General features: G+C 39.1%; 1 protein-coding gene across 2 annotated transcripts in view; it reads right to left on the bottom strand.

The window, feature by feature from the left end:
- The window catches only part of DHX8 (DEAH-box helicase 8), a 271,060-nt gene that overhangs the window by 13,308 nt on the left and 240,073 nt on the right, over positions 1-17,679 (bottom strand). For both annotated transcript variants that reach the window (XM_053699596.1, XM_053699595.1), the window contains exon 23: positions 9,851-10,030. In XM_053699596.1, the coding sequence (XP_053555571.1) occupies positions 9,851-10,030 (180 nt within the window). The remainder of the gene's footprint in view (positions 1-9,850; positions 10,031-17,679) is intronic.

Below are 17,679 nucleotides of genomic sequence, written 5' to 3' on the forward strand. Positions count from 1 at the left end.
AAGCTTTGTTAATCTGTCTTCTGTCAGATAAATCTTCATTTCTACAGAATCTATAAGAGTCCTCAAGAATGGAACTCTTGTGAGAGGAAAGAGAGAACTCTTCTTTTCGTTCACTTTCCATCCATGCGACCTTAGAAATGCCAGAACTAACTCTGTATGAGACTTGGCAGTTTGAAAGCTTGAGGCTTGTATCAGAATGTCGTCTAGGTACGGAGCTACCGAAATTCCTCGCGGTCTTAGTACCGCCAGAAGGGCACCCAGAACCTTTGTGAAGATTCTTGGAGCCGTAGCCAATCCGAATGGAAGAGCTACAAACTGGTAATGCCTGTCTAAGAAGGCAAACCTTAGATACCGGTAATGATCTTTGTGAATCGGTATGTGAAGGTAAGCATCCTTTAAATCCACTGTGGTCATGTACTGACCCTTTTGGATCATGGGTAAGATTGTCCGAATAGTTTCCATTTTGAACGATGGAACTCTTAGGAATTTGTTTAGGATCTTTAAATCCAAGATTGGCCTGAAAGTTCCCTCTTTTTTGGGAACCACAAACAGGTTTGAGTAAAACCCTTGTCCTTGTTCCGACCGCGGAACCGGATGGATCACTCCCATTAATAACAGATCTTGTACACAGCGTAGAAACGCTTCTTTCTTTATCTGGTTTGTTGACAACCTTGACAGATGAAATCTCCCTCTTGGGGGAGAGAATTTGAAGTCTAGAAGGTATCCCTGAGATATGATCTCTAGCGCCCAGGGATCCTGAACATCTCTTGCCCAAGCCTGGGCGAAGAGAGAGAGTCTGCCCCCCACTAGATCCGGTCCCGGATCGGGGGCCCTCGGTTCATGCTGTCTTTGGGGCAGCAGCAGGTTTCCTGGCCTGCTTGCCCTTGTTCCAGGACTGGTTAGGTTTCCAGCCTTGTCTGTAACGAGCAACAGCTCCTTCCTGTTTTGGTGCAGTGGAAGTTGGTGCTGCTCCTGCTTTGAAATTCCGAAAGGGACGAAAATTAGACTGTCTAGCCTTAGCTTTGGCTTTGTCTTGAGGCAGGGCGTGGCCCTTACCTCCTGTAATGTCAGCGATAATTTCTTTCAAACCGGGCCCAAATAAAGTTTGCCCCTTGAAAGGTATATTAAGTAATTTGGACTTAGAAGTTACATCAGCTGACCAGGATTTTAGCCACAGCGCCCTACGTGCCTGAATGGCGAATCCTGAGTTCTTAGCCGTAAGTTTGGTTAAATGTACTACGGCCTCCGAAATGAATGAATTAGCTAGTTTAAGGACTCTAAGCCTGTCCGTAATGTCGTCCAGCGTAGCTGAACTAAGGTTCTCTTCCAGAGACTCAATCCAAAATGCTGCCGCAGCCGTAATCGGCGCGATGCATGCAAGGGGTTGCAATATAAAACCTTGTTGAACAAACATTTTCTTAAGGTAACCCTCTAATTTTTTATCCATTGGATCTGAAAAAGCACAGCTATCCTCCACCGGGATAGTGGTACGCTTAGCTAAAGTTGAAACTGCTCCCTCCACCTTAGGGACCGTTTGCCATAAGTCCCGTGTGGTGGCGTCTATTGGAAACATCTTTCTAAATATTGGAGGGGGTGAGAACGGCACACCGGGTCTATCCCACTCCTTAGTAACAATTTCAGTTAGTCTCTTAGGTATAGGAAAAACGTCAGTACTCGCCGGTACCGCAAAGTATTTATCCAACCTACACAATTTCTCTGGTATTGCAACAGTGTTACAATCATTAAGAGCCGCTAAAACCTCCCCTAGTAATACACAGAGGTTCTCCAATTTAAATTTAAAATTTGAAATATCTGAATCCAATCTGTTTGGATCAGAACCGTCACCCACAGAATGAAGCTCTCCGTCCTCATGCTCTGCAAGCTGTGACGCAGTATCAGACATGGCCCTAGTATTATCAGCGCACTCTGTTCTCACCCCAGAGTGATCACGCTTGCCTCTTAGTTCTGGTAATTTAGCCAAAACTTCGGTCATAACAGTAGCCATATCTTGTAATGTTATCTGTAATGGCCGCCCAGATGTACTAGGCGCCACAATATCACGCACCTCCCGGGCGGGAGATGCAGGTACTGACACGTGAGGCGAGTTAGTCGGCATAACTCTCCCCTCGCTGTTTGGTGAAATTTGTTCAATTTGTACAGATTGGCTTTTATTTAAAGTAGCATCAATACAGTTAGTACATAAATTTCTATTGGGCTCCACCTTGGCATTGGAACAAATGACACAGGTATCTTCCTCTGAATCAGACATGTTTAACACACTAGCAATAAACTTGCAACTTGGTTACAATCTTATTTAACAAAAACGTACTGTGCCTCAAAGAAGCACTAAACGATTAAATGACAGTTGAAATAATGAACTGAAAAAACAGTTATAGCATCAATCCTTAAAAACAACACAACTTTTAGCAAAGGTTTGTTCCCATTAGTAAAGTAACAATAATTAAATTTGAAGCATAAAAATTACAGAGCAACGTTTTTAATCACAGTCAATATATAAGTCTCACAGCTCTGCTGAGAGAATCTACCTCCCTCCAAAGAAGTTTGAAGACCCCTGAGTTCTGTTAGAGATGAACCGGATCATGCAGGAAATACAAGAGTAACTGACTGGAAATTTTTGATGCGTAGCAAAGAGCGCCAAAAACGGCCCCTCCCCCTCACACACAGCAGTGAGAGAGAAACGAAACTGTCACAATTAAAACAAGCAACTGCCAAGTGGAAAAATAATGCCCAAACATTTATTCACTCAGTACCTCAGAAAATGCAAACGATTCTACATTCCAGCAAAAACGTTTAACATAATAAATACCTATTAAAAGGTTTAATGTACTTTTACCAGAGTAATTCCAGTGAAATACCATCCCCAGAATACTGAAGTGTAGAGTATACATACATGTCATTATAACGGTATGGCAGGATTTTCTCATCAATTCCATTCAGAAAATAAAAACTGCTACATACCTCAATGCAGATTCATCTGCCCGCTGTCCCCTGATCTGAAGCTTTTACCTCCCTCAGATGGCCGAGAAACAGCAATATGATCTTAACTACTCCGGTTAAAATCATAGTAAAAACTCTGGTAGATTCTTCTTCAAACTCTGCCAGAGAGGCAATAACACGCTCCGGTGCTATTGTAAAATAACAAACTTTTGATTGAAGTTATAAAAACTAAGTATAATCACCATAGTCCTCTCACACATCCTATCTAGTCGTTGGGTGCAAGAGAATGACTGGGAGTGACGTAGAGGGGAGGAGCTATATGCAGCTCTGCTGGGTGAATCCTCTTGCATTTCCTGTTGGGGAGGAGTTATATCCCAGAAGTAATGATGACCCGTGGACTGATCACACATAACAGAAGAAACAATGAATATCAGGAAGACTAGCAATCTTTCTGTGGAAAAGAACAGAAAGAGCAGAGATTTGTCCTTTCAAGGAACTTGCAGACAAACCTTTATCCAAACCATCCTGAAGAAACTGTAAAATTCTAGGAATTCTAAAAGAATGCCAAGAAAAATGATGAGAAGAACACCAAGAAATGTAAATCTTCCAGACTCGATAATATATCTTCCTAGATACAGATTTACGAGCCTGTAACATAGTATTAATTACTGAGTCAGAGAAACCTCTATGACTGAGAATCAAGCGTTCAATCTCCATACCTTCAAATTTAAGGATTTGAGATCCTGATGGAAAAAATAACCTTGCGATAGAAGGTCTGGTCTTAATGGAAGAGTCCACGGTTGGCAAGTGGCCATCCGGACAAGATCCGCATACCAAAACCTGTGAGGCCATGCTGGAGCCACCAGCAGAACAAACGAGCACTCCATTAGAATCTTGGAAATCACTCTTGGAAGGAGAACTAGAGGCAGAAAAAATAGGCAGGATGATACTTCCAAGGAAGTGACAATGCATCCACTGCCTCCGCCTGAGGATCCCTGGATCTGGACAGAAACCTGGGAAGTTTCTTGTTTGGATGAGAAGCCATCAGATCTATTACTGGAAGTCCCCACATTTGAACAATCTGAAGAAATACCTCTGGGTGAAGAGACCATTCGCCCGGATGTAACGTTTGGCGACTGAGATAATCCGCTTCCCAATTGTCTATACCTGGGATATGAACCGCAGAAATTAGACAGGAGTTGGATTCTGCCCATACCAGTATTCGAGATACTTCTTTCATAGCCAGAGGACTGTGAGTCCCTCCTTGATGATTGACATATGCCACGGTTGTGACATTGTCCGTCTGAAAACAAATTAACGACTCTCTCTTTAGAAGAGGCCATGACTGAAGAGCTCTGAAAATTGCACGGAGTTCCAAAATGTTGATTGGTAATCTCACCTCCTGAGATTCCCAAACCCCTTGTGCTGTCAGAGACCCCCAAACAGCTCCCCAACCTGTCAGACTTGCATCTGTTGAAATCACAGTCCAGGTTGGCAGAACAAAAGAAGCCCCCTGAACTAAACGATGGTGGTCTGTCCACCACGTCACAGTGTCGTACAATCGGTTTTAAAGATATTAATTGAGATATCTTTGTATAATCCTTGCACCACTGGTTCAGCATACAGAGCTGAAGAGGTCGCATGTGAAAACGAGCAAAGGGGATTGCATCCGATGCAGCAGTCATAAGACCTAGAATTTCCATGCATAAGGCTACCGAAGGGAATGATTGAGACTGAAGGTTTCGACAAGCTGAAACCAATTTTAGACGTCTCTTGTCTGTTAGAGACAGAGTCATGGACACTGAATCTATCTGGAAACCTAAAAAGGTTACCCTTGTCTGAGGAATCAATGAACTTTTTGGTAAATTGATCCTCCAACCATGCTTTTGAAGAAACAATACAAGTCGATTCGTATGAGATTCTGCTAAATGCGAAGACTGAGCAAGTACCAAGATATCGTCCAAATAAGGAAATACCACAATACCCTGTTCTCTAATTACAGACAGAAGGGCACCGAGAACCTTTGTAAAAATCCTTGGAGCTGTTGCTAGGCCAAACGGCAGAGCCACAAATTGGTAATGCTTGTCTAGGAAAGAGAATCTCAGAAACTGATAGTGATCTGGATGAATCGGAATATGCAGATATGCATCCTGTAAATCTATTGTGGACATATAATGCCCTTGCTGAACAAAAGGCAGAATAGTCCTTATAGTTACCATTTTGAATGTTGGTATCCTTACATAATGATTCAATATTTTTAAATCCAGAACTGGTCTGAAGGAATTCTCCTTCTTTGGTACAATAAAGAGATTTGAGTAAAACCCCAGCCCCTGTTCCAGAACTGGAACTGGCAAAATTACTCCAGCTAACTCTAGATCTGAAACACATTTCAGAAATGCTTGAGCCTTCACTGGATTTACTGGGACACGGGAAAGAAAAAATCTTCTTGCAGGAGGCCTTATCTTGAAGCCTATTCTGTACCCTTGTGAAACAATGTTCTGAATCCAAAGATTGTGAATCGAATTGATCCAAATTTCCTTGAAAAATCGTAATCTGCCCCCTACCAGCTGGGCTGGAATGAGGGCCGCACCTTCATGTTGACTTGGGAGCTGGCTTTGGCTTTCTAAAAGGCTTGGATTTATTCCAGACTGGAGATGGTTTCCAAACTGATACCGCTCCTGTAGGGGAAGGATCAGGCTTTTGTTCCTTATTGTGACGAAAGGAACGAAAATGATTAGACCTAAATTTACCTTTAGATTTTTTATCCTGAGGTAAAAAAGTTCCTTTCCCCCCCAGTAACAGTTGAAATAATGGAATCCAACTGTGAACCAAATAATTTATTACCCTAGAAAGAAAGGGAAAGCAAAGTTGACTTGGAAGACATATCAGCATTCCAAGTTTTAAGCCATAAAGCTCTTCTAGCTAAAATAGCTAGAGACATATACCTGACATCAACCCTAATGATATCAAAGATGGCATCACAAATAAAATTATTAGCATGTTGAAGATTAACAATGCTATGAGAATTATGATCTGTCACTTGCTGCGCTAAAGCTTCCAACCAAAAAGTTGAAAAGCAACATCCGCTAAAGATATAGCAGGTCTAAGAAGATTACCTGAACATAAGTAAGCTTTTCTTAGAAAGGATTCAATTTTTCTATCTAAAGGATCCTTAAAGGAAGTACTATCTGCCGTAGGAATAGTAGTACGTTTAGCAAGAGTAGAGATAGCCCCATCAACCTTAGGGATTTTGTCCCAAAACTCTAATCTGTCAGATGGCACAGGATATAATTGCTTAAAACGTTTAGAAGGAGTAAATGAATTACCCAAATTATTCCATTCCCTGGAAATTACTTCAGAAATAGCATCAGGGACAGGAAAAACTTCTGGAATAACTACAGGAGATTTAAAAACCTTATTTAAACGTTTAGATTTAGTATCAAGAGGACCAGAATCCTCTATTTCTAATGCAATTAAGACTTCTTTAAGTAAAGAACGAATAAATTCCATTTTGAATAAATATGAAGATTTATCAGCATCAATCTCTGAAACAGAATCCTCTGAACCAGAGGAATCATTATCAGAATCAGAAAGATGATGTTCATTTAAAAATTCATCTGAAAAATGAGAAGTTTTAAAAGACCATTTACTAGAAGGAGGAATAACAGACATAGCCTTCTTAATGGATTTAGAAACAAAATCTCTTATGTTATCAGGAACACTCTGAGTATTAGATGTTGATGGAACAGCAACAGGTAATGTAACATTACTAAAGGAAATATTATCTGCATTAACAAGTTTGTAATGACATTCATTACAAACAACAGCTGGAGGAACAGATACCATAAGTTTACAGCAAATACACTTAGCTTTGGTAGATCCAGCATCAGGCAGCGAATTTCCAGAAGTATCTTCTGATTCAGGCTCAATCTGAGACATCTTGCAATATGTAAAAGAAAAAACATATAAAGCAAAATTGATCAAATTCCTTAAATGACAGTTTCAGGAATGGGAAAAAATGCCAGTGAACAAGCTTCTAGCAACCAGAAGCAATAAACAATGAGACTTAAATAATGTGGAGACAATAATGACGCCCATATTTTTTGGCGCCAAAAAAGACGCCCACATTATTTGGCGCCTAAATGCTTTTAGCGCCAAAAATGACGCCACATCCGGTAACGCCAACATTTTTGGCGCAAAAACGTCAAAAATGACGCAACTTCCGGCGACAAGTACGATGCCGGAAATAACAAAGAAAAAAATTTTTGCGCCAAAAAAGTCCGCGCCAAGAATGACGCAATAAAATGAAGCATTTTCAGCCCCCGCGAGCCTAACAGCCCACAGGGAAAAAAGTCAAATTTTAAGGTAAGAAAATTGATTATTCAAATGCATTATCCCAAATAATGAAACTGACTGTCTGAAATAAGGAATATTGAACATCCTGAATCAAGGCAAATAAATGTTTAAACACAAATATTTAGAACTTTATATAAAAGTGCCCAACCATAGCTTAGAGTGTCACAAAAATAAGACTTACTTACCCCAGGACACTCATCTACATGTAGTAGAAAGCCAAACCAGTACTGAAACGAGAATCAGTAGAGGTAATGGTATATATAAGAGTATATCGTCGATCTGAAAATGGAGGTAAGAGATGAATCTCCACGACCGATAACAGAGAACCTATGAAATAGACCCGTAGAAGGAGATCATTGAATTCAAATAGGCAATACTCTCTTCACATCCCTCTGACATTCACTGCACGCTGAGAAGAAAATCGGGCTCCAACCTGCTGCGGAGCGCATATCAACGTAGAATCTAGCACAAACTTACTTCACCACCTCCACAGGAGGCAAAGTTTGTAAAACTGATTTGTGGGTGTGGTGAGGGGTGTATTTATAGGCATTTTGAGGTTTGGGAAACTTTGCCCCTCCTGGTAGGAATGTATATCCCATACGTCACTAGCTCATGGACTCTTGCTAATTACATGAAATAAACATTCCTCCAGGAGATTGAGAGGAAATGCAGAGCACTGCATGTGACACCATAGAGGCTTGGGACGTTAAAGGAGAAAACTGTGGCAATGCCTGAACAGTATTATCCTGGGAGACATGAGGTTCAAATCTTCCTTAGAGATAAGAGGCTCAAACAAGATATCTTAAATTTGGAAAGATTAATTCTAAATGAGAAGGTCAGAAAATAAACAAAATGGACCTGAAGAGCCTGTTAATAAAAATTTGTTTCTAAGGTACAGAAACCTGGACAAATGCCACAAATACTACAAGTGAAACGTTTCAAATAAAAAGCACTATCACTTTAAGAACATAACACTGGCTTAAGGGAGAAACCACACTACTAGCCTGGAATAGAGGTACAAACTCTATAGAATAAGCTAAATATAGTCTATGGCATACACAGCAAGGGATAAAGGAAAACTTGATTTATTTAGAAACGCAGTGTAAATTTGTTGCACATTTGACCAGAGCTCTATGGTTACAGACCGAGTCCAATGCTGCTCCGATCTCCAGAGCCAACTATAGCAGAAATGGCGCCGCTCTCTTTCACTGTGAAGAAGGAGGCAGAGATTAGGCAACAACAGGTAAATGAAGCGCAAAAACTCTCTTGAACATCACGCTTCATTCTTAACACAGACATATGTTTGTCCTGCAAAATAAGAAAAATTCTCACGAACAGTCCTAAAAAAATTGAGAAATAAAAAAAAATTAAAAAAAGTCTTACTGTGTATGAGGAGTGTTTAACTGAAACACAAAACCCCACTTAGGTCATACATAATGAAATAAAATACAGGCTTGTACTGTACGCTAGAGGAATACTTCACCCATCAAAGGCTACATTAATGCCATAATAAAAACGGCAGTAAAACTTCAAATATTGTGATACTACTATCACTAAAAAACCTCATTCAGGAAATACTATAATCAAAGTATTAACCCCTGAAGCTGTACTTGTCTCCTGTCACACAGTGCCTGCATCCCACCTGAAATATTCCATAAAGGATATAAAAGTCCCAAATACTGCTGCAGCTTTTTACATACCTTTAAGTGCAAGTCCCCCAGACATAGAAGACCAACGCACTTACCTGCATCTAGCCGTCCGGCAGGAGGACAGCTCACCTTGTTTGAGAGGCACACCTCCTCACATAAACCCATGAAAAACAAAAAAGACTGAATAATCCTAATCAGGCTTTCAGTATAGAGCAGCAACAACTATTTGGGAGGTGCAGTGAGATTTATACCCCACAAGTTCCCAATTGTTTAAAAGCCACCACTGCTCTACTGAAGACACTGACATGGACTATGGCTAAACCCCAGGAAAGAGCAAAACAAACTTGCTCTGCTTCAAAATAATAAAATCTTGATTGGAGAATATTCTTTCAGACACCTAAACTTTACCACCCAGAGAATGACTGGGATTGGAGGGAAGGGAGGTGATATTTAACAGATTTGCTGTGGTGCTCTTTGCCTCCTCCTGCTGGCCAGGAGAGATATTCCCAACAGTAATTATAGATGATCCGTGGACTCACTGTGTCATTAGAAAGAAATAACTTTTATTTGAAATATTGCCAAGCATTCTAAAATCTCCAATTCCTCATGGCAGCCAACATATATCAATATCACCCATAATTAAAAGGGATTTTAATTTAACATTTAACATTTACAAACACAACTTCAATGTTCAAAGCCAATCCAAAAAATATATTTAACTGATCCAGTTCCCTTTGCAGACACACAGGAGGATGGTCGGTTCACAAGCCAGCATGGGGCATTGGTTGTACATAAATTAATATCTCCTTTTGTGTGGTGAAATGTTGGCTTGAAACCCAATTTCTTGTGTATCAAAAATTAAACAAAATTATCAAAATTATTCCTACCATTCTGGTTGTCGATTAAAGAGTGCACTGGATGGGTGAATGTAGACCACTTGTTGATCTATTAGGGTCCGGTATCCTTCCTGTGGATCTTTCTTCCCAGCATTTCGAAAGAAGCCACTGCATATCGCCTTCTGTACTCTTACAGTGGCTTTTCCACAAGACACAACATCAAGCTTATGCCTGAAAATAAAGGATTTTTTTTTTTAATCACAACACAGAATCTGAAGATGCAAGTTTGTGCTTATTTATTTCCCAGTGGTATAATTAAAAAAAAAAAAAAAAAAAAGCTAAAAAGTTAAAAGCTACTAAATAAATGTCACACACACAAAATACATATATTTATATAGATAAGATCCATGTCATTATATTCAATTGATGTCTAAACCCTATGTTAGAATTGTTACATTGTGTGAATAAGATTCATGTTATTATTACTTGCATGTGATCATATGCATATTTAAAGTGAAGGTAAACTTTGATGACTGAAAGCCCGGTTTTTAAAAATCCAATTTAAAACAGGGGCACTTTCATTCATCAAAGTTTAGAAAGCAGCCGTTTTGTTTATAAACTTACCTTTCTTCTTTTCACAGCCAGAGCAGCTTCCCCCACCCGGAGATCCTCTCTTCACACGTCAGCAATGACTAATCCGGCTTCCTCCAATCACGTTTCCCCCCAGGGGAGTCATTGCCAGATGCCATGCTGTGATTGGAAGAAGCCGGATTAGTCAGTGCTGACGTGTGAAGAGAGGATCTCCGGGTGGGGGAAGCTGCTCTGGCTGTGAAAAGAAGAAAGGTAAGTTTATAAACAAAACGGCTGCTTTCTAAACTTTGATGAATGAAAGTGCCCCTGTTTTTAATAGTATTTTTAAAAACTGGGCTTTCATTCATCAAAGTTTACCTTCACTTTAATCTATGTATTTAATCTCAGTATTACCTTAGATGTAATCTGTATACAATGAACAGATACCCTGTTATTACTTGCATAACACAGAAATGCATTAATGGTCTAAACTCTGTTAGAATTCCTATATTATATGAATAAGATTCATGTTGCTTGAAATTCAAAATTGTATTTCACATATTTTTATATGTATACTTTATTATGTCTTTAATTTCAACTAAATCAAATGCTTCATGAGTGCTCTCCTGAAACCCTATTGAAGCTGCTGACTAGCAGTTTATATGTTGATTAATGAAATACACCTGTTTTAGGTAAATAGCCATTGAGATGTCAGATTGTGCTTTTAAATTTGGGGCTATTTTTTAAGGTGATTCAGTCTATGAGTAAGGCCCAAGGCTGAAACATGTTAGACCGATATCTATGATGTCGCTGTTATTTTAATCAATTTATAAATACATTTTTGGAATTTTAAGAAGCAGTGCCAGCTTTTTCTTTCCTTTATATATATATATATATATATATATATATATATATATATATATATATATATATATATATATATATATATATATATATATATATATATATATAAAAATATATATACACACACACACACACACATACATACATACACACACTCTCTCATAACGTTAGTCTGCGTCAGACTTTTAAACCTCTAATGATAAAACAAATGGTCTTAATCAGACAAGTTGACCCGAGTAATTTATAAAAACTCATCATTACTGGATGGGTGAAGGCTCCTTATAACCTGTACCACAGTTATAACTAGATCGTAACTTACAGACATGTTTTGGTCTGGTGTTTGTGTCTGCCCCCAGTGATTTAACATATGACGTGCAACATATGACAAGCAAAAATACTCTGCTGCTGCAGACTTATATAAAATGCGGTCTGTGTTAGTGTTTTAAACATGGAGGTTCACTGTTTGGCATACTATAACCAAAAACATTGAAGTTACACTATTTACACCTAAACATTATTAACATTATTATTATGGCAACCTGATTATGTGTTTCCATACGTAACTTAACTGCACTTGATCCTATTTGTATCCATATTAAGAGAGGTGTATCAGACATACATTTAAGTTTTAAAACAACACTATTTTTTTTAGAAGTTGTTTGTATATCTCTCTTTAATAAGCTTGGTATGTGGGATTTATGTTTTTTCTGTCACTATTGTTCACATATTTCAATGCACTTTATGATATCTTGAAAAAGGCTTGAGTAAAAAGCTGAAACGTTAACTACTTTAATGTAAAGATTATTTTATACAATACGAATAAAAGTTGGTTTAAAGAACCTGAGAGAGTGTCCTCAAGTTACCTACTTGTTCTACATAACAATTTGGAGAAGATATATATATATATATATATACACATATACACACACACACACACACACAGAGTTGTGCTCATAAGTTTACATACCCTGACAGAATTTATGATGTCTTGTCCATTTTTCAGAAGATATGAATGAAAACACCAAAACATTTCTTTCACTCATGGTTAGTGTTTGGCTGGGCTGAAGCCATTTATTATCAATCAACTGTGTTTATTCTTTTTAAATCATAATGACAACAGAAACTACCCAAATGACCCTGATCAAAAGTTTACATATGATTTTGGCCTGATAACATGCACACAAGTTGGCACAAAGGGGTTTGAATGGCTATTAAAGGTAACCATCCTCACCTGTGATCTGTTTGCTTGTAATTAGTGTGTGTGTATAAAAGGTCAATAAGTTTCTGGACTCATGACAGACCCTTGCATCTTTCATCCAGTGCTGCACTGACGTTTCTGGATTCTGAGTCATGAGGAAAGCAAAAGAATTGTCAAAGGATCTGCGGGAAAAAGTAGTTGAACTGTATAAAACAGGAAAGGGATATAAAAAGATATCTAAGGAATTGAGAATGCCAATCAGCAGTGTTCAAACTCTAATCAAGAAGTGGAAAATGAGGGGTTCTGTTGAAACCAAACCATGGTCAGGTAGACCAACTAAAATTTCAGTCACAACTGCCAGGAAAATTGTTCGGGATGCAAAGAAAACCCCACAAATAACTTCAGGTGAAATACAGGACTCTCTGAAAACATGTGGTGTGGCTGTTTCAAGATGCACAATAAGGAGGCACTTGGAGAAAGATGGGCTGCATGGTCGAGTCGCCAGAAGAAAGCCATTACTACGCAAATGCCACAAAGTATCCCGCTTACAATACGGCAAACAGCACAGCGACAAGCCTCAAACCTTCTGGCACAAAGTCATTTGGAGTGATGAGACCAAAATTTAGCTTTTTGGCCACAACCATAAACGCTACATTTGGAGAGGAGTCAACAAGGCCTATGATGAAAGCTACACAATTAATACTGTGAAACACGGAGATGTATCGCTGATGTTTTAGGGATGTGTGAGCTACAAAAGGCACAGGAAATTTGGTCAGAATTGATGGCAAGATGAATGCAGTATGTTATCAAAAAATACTGGAGGAAAATTTGCATTCATCAGCCTGGAATCTGCGCATGGGACGTACTTGGACATTCCAACATGACAATGATCATAAACACAAGGCCAAGTCGACCTGTCATTGGCTACAGCAGAATAAAGGGAAAGTTCTGGAGTGGCCATCTCAGTCTCCTAACCTCAATATCATAGAGATACTCTGGGGAGATCTCAAACGTGCAGTTCATGCAAGACAGCCCAAGAATTTACAGGAACTGAAGGCTTTTTGCAAGGAAGAATGGTCAGCTTTACCATATGAGAAGATAAAGAGCATCATCCACAAAATACTTCAAGCTGTCATTGATGTTAAAGGGGGCAATACATGGTATTAAGAACTGGGGTATGTAAACTTTTGATCAGGGTCATTTGGGTAGTTTCTGTTGTCATTATGATATAAAAAGAGTAAACACAGTTGATTGATAATAAATGGCTTCAGCCAAACACTAACCATGAGTGAAAGAAACGTTTTTTGTTATCATTCATATCCTCTGAAAAATGGCCAAGAAATCATAGATTCTGCCAGGGTATGTAAACTTATGAATATATATATATATATATATATATATATATATATATATATATATATATATATATATATATATATATATACTCTCCAAAAAGCAGGCAGCTCACTGGTCTTTGCAGTAAAACTAGAATTTATTACATCAGTTTAAAAGACAAACGTTTCGGCACTGCATTGTGCCTTTGTCAATGTTATACAACAAAAAGTACAAGGACAGAGTGCACCCAAGCACCCCGTGCTTGGGTGCACTCTGTCCTTGTACTTTTTGTTGTATAACATTGACAAAGGCACAATGCAGTGCCGAAATGTTTGTCTTTTAAACTGATGTAATAAATTCTAGTTTTACTGCAAAGACCAGTGAGCTGCCTGCTTTTTGGAGAGTATTGTTATGGTATTAGCAGAGCACCGTGGTATTATTTAAGTATGATTGTGCAATCCTATCTATGACTTTGTATATATATATATATATATATATATATATATATATATATATATATATATATATATCAATCCAACAAATACTGCACTCTCAGGATTTGCATGAAAGAAAGTCAGCTTTAATGGATGACATTTCAGGGAACTCAAGTCCCTTTCCTCAGATCAAAAAACAGTGAACAAATGTGTTAATAGCACATTATATACAACACAGCAAACACATACCTCCCACTCCAAACCAAATTTGCGCCAAACAGTGTACTTGGAATGCACCTCTGCGTTCCAATCAATCCCAGACCGGAAGTGCAACGATTCTCCATTTCCTGTTTCGCCAGGTACATCTTATAAACAACATCAAAGGTACAGAGGAGATCCGATACAACTTGGTGCTTCACAAAACTTTTCTTTATTCCATTTAAAACAGCAACTTCCAACGTAAACATGCAACGAACACACTCTAGCAAAGTGCAAAGATACAGGATGGTGGCCACTAATGCTGCTGACGCGTTTCGGCTACCTGTGCCGTAGTCATAGCATGACCAGTGACCCTCATACCCAGCTTTAAAAAGGTGTTGCTTGTATCTCCTTTGAACATGATAGATGCTTTAACTGTAGGGCGACCTATGTGATATATCTTCTCACATGCGATCAATGCAATTTACAATACGTGGGTATGACCTCACGTGAAGTAAGGTCGAGAATACGCGGACATGTCAATAATATCAAATTGGGCATTCTTACGACACCTCTAATAAACCATTTTTCGTTTGTTCACAACAAAAACTCTGATTCACTACACTGGACTATAATAAAACATATCCTCCCCCCACTAAGAGGAGGGGATAGAGACTCATTATTAGCAAGGGAGGAACTATTCTGGATCCTCAAGCTAAAAACCAGAAAGCCATATGGATTAAACAGCGAGTTCGATCTCATCAATTTTTGGCACTAATTTCTGGCATTGAGAGTAGTGTCCCAGCTCATCCCTACCCTGTCACATACCTCTTTTGGCCTATATACATATACACATTAATATAACACTTACTGACAACCTCCCTTGAAAATATGATAAAATATGATAATATAGTGTTTTATTATAAACCCGTTCTATCTATGCGCTTATCTGGCTTTGGTGCTATCAGTTACTAGACACTTTATTTGCCACGTATAAAACGTATCTAATTGATACGCTTTATAAATGTTTCAATTTATAATATTCAATATTATGTATAACTCTCTATTAATGTATATGGAATTATATATAGATACATGGTTTTATGTAACATAATTATTGCATTTATGACAGTTCAGATGCTCACATATATCCTTAAAGTGATTTTGCTATTATTATTGTGTATTATTATTAAAAAGAGGCATAATCAAAGCCTCTTATACAGGAGGTGTGCTTGTGTTCTTAACCAATGAGATACAAGCAACGCCTTTTTAAAGCTGGGTATGAGGGTCACTGGTCATGCTATGACTACGGCACAGGTAGCCGAAACGCGTCAGCAGCATTAGTGGCCACCATCCTGTATCTTTGCACTTTGCTAGAGTGTGTTTGTTGCATGTTTACGTTGGAAGTTGCGGTTTTAAATGGAATAAAGAAAAGTTTTGTGAAGCACCAAGTTGTATCTGATCTCCTCTGTACCTTTGATGTTTGTTGCCTACTCTAAGCCAATGAGGATACCGTTCACGGACTCCAGACCAAGCCCTCTCACCCGCCCAATTGGATTGCACAGCGGATCTACACTGTGACGTCAGACGCCGACTGGAAGCGGTTGCACGGTCTCACCGAAGTCGAGGACACCTGCATGCTTGAACAGGGGAGCAGTGAGAGGTATTGTATACTCCACCAACGGGTGGTACTGCTTCCCCAGGACCGAGCGCAGACATAGACTCGTGAGTAAAACCGGGGCCATAACCGCTGTCTTCATTATTTGTATATATGCACCTGTTGTTTAGGGTGAGGGGTGAAGCTTTATCCTAATACACACACGGAAGGGAGAAAATAACTTTGTCTTTTCTAAACATCTTATAAACAAACAACTCCCCAAAGTGTATATTGTTTATATAAATCAAGTAAAACATATTCACAACACACACCCATTGTACCAATTGTCCATTGTCAGACTGGACTGAGCACTTTGATATTGAGTACCCCACAGAGTATACACACACAGAACTATAGGGGACAAAGGGGCCAGGGTCATTTTTTAGGGTTGACCATCCGCTCCAGAGGGGGCAGCACTATAGACCCCACATTCGTAAGGCGTGGTGCACGCCACAGACCCCCACGCAGGGGCCATTAGAGGATATAGTGATCAACCTGAGCTCACATGTACTTACACCATCAGAAACTAAACTTCTTAACAAAGGACTTTCATTTGTCCCTAGTGACTATCTCTGAGTTAGATTTGAAGTTAGACATACAGTACATAGGTTTCATAGAAACTTAAAGATTAAATAATTCTTTCAGGAACATGTCACTAGACCCCAGGGTATTAGCACACATCAAATACCTAATAGTTTAAAGAAGCCCAGTACATTTGAGCCAGGGAATTGTAGCCCTAGCATAAAGACCTTCACGAGACTTGTGACACAAGATTTGGAACAGGAAATACATGACACAAAGTGGAAAAACAACTTATCCAGTGAGGAAAGCACAGCCATTAAATCGTTGCAGTCTGATCCAACTTTGATAATTAGGCCCGCAGATAAGGGCGGGGCAATAGTCCTGATGGACTACATAAATTACAGAGAGGACATACTGCAACAACTAATGGATAGTGTAACCTATAAGAAATTGGATTATTTGTTAGATTTTGGACTGGAACAGGGCTTCATACCTGAACAGATCCGTAACTTTTGTATTACACAACATCCTAGAATACTGGTTCTATACACGATTCCCAAAGTGCAGAAAAGTCTTCAGAAACCACTGGGACGCCCCATCATCTCGGCGGTTCAATCTATAACACAACCAGTGGCACAATATATCGATTTTTTATTACAGCCCATTGTGAGACAGATTCGTTCATTTCTGTTGGACAGTAACCAGTTGATTAGACTGCTGAAGGATATTCACATTAAAGGGGGAGACCTGTTGGTAACACTTGACGTCAACAGTCTCTATACCATCATTCCCCATGAGGTGGTACTGTTGGCGGTTAAGAAGCACATACTAGGGGACATTCAATATAAGGGCCCTACAGTGGAATTTGTTTTGACTCTGATAGACTTTTGTCTCAAGCAAAACTATTTTCGATTCGAAGATGATTTCTATGTACAGTCCGCTGGCACGGAAATGGGGTCAAATATGCCAATATCTTTATGTCAAAATTCGAAAATGAGTTTGTTTGGCTTGGGGAGATGTCGTCTATCGTCTTCTACCGAAGATACATAGACAACATCTTCCTGATCTGGCGGGGGGGCTCGGACTCCCTACATACATGGTT

The sequence above is a fragment of the Bombina bombina genome, chromosome 1, assembly GCF_027579735.1.
Source record: "Bombina bombina isolate aBomBom1 chromosome 1, aBomBom1.pri, whole genome shotgun sequence".
NCBI lineage: Eukaryota > Metazoa > Chordata > Amphibia > Anura > Bombinatoridae > Bombina > Bombina bombina.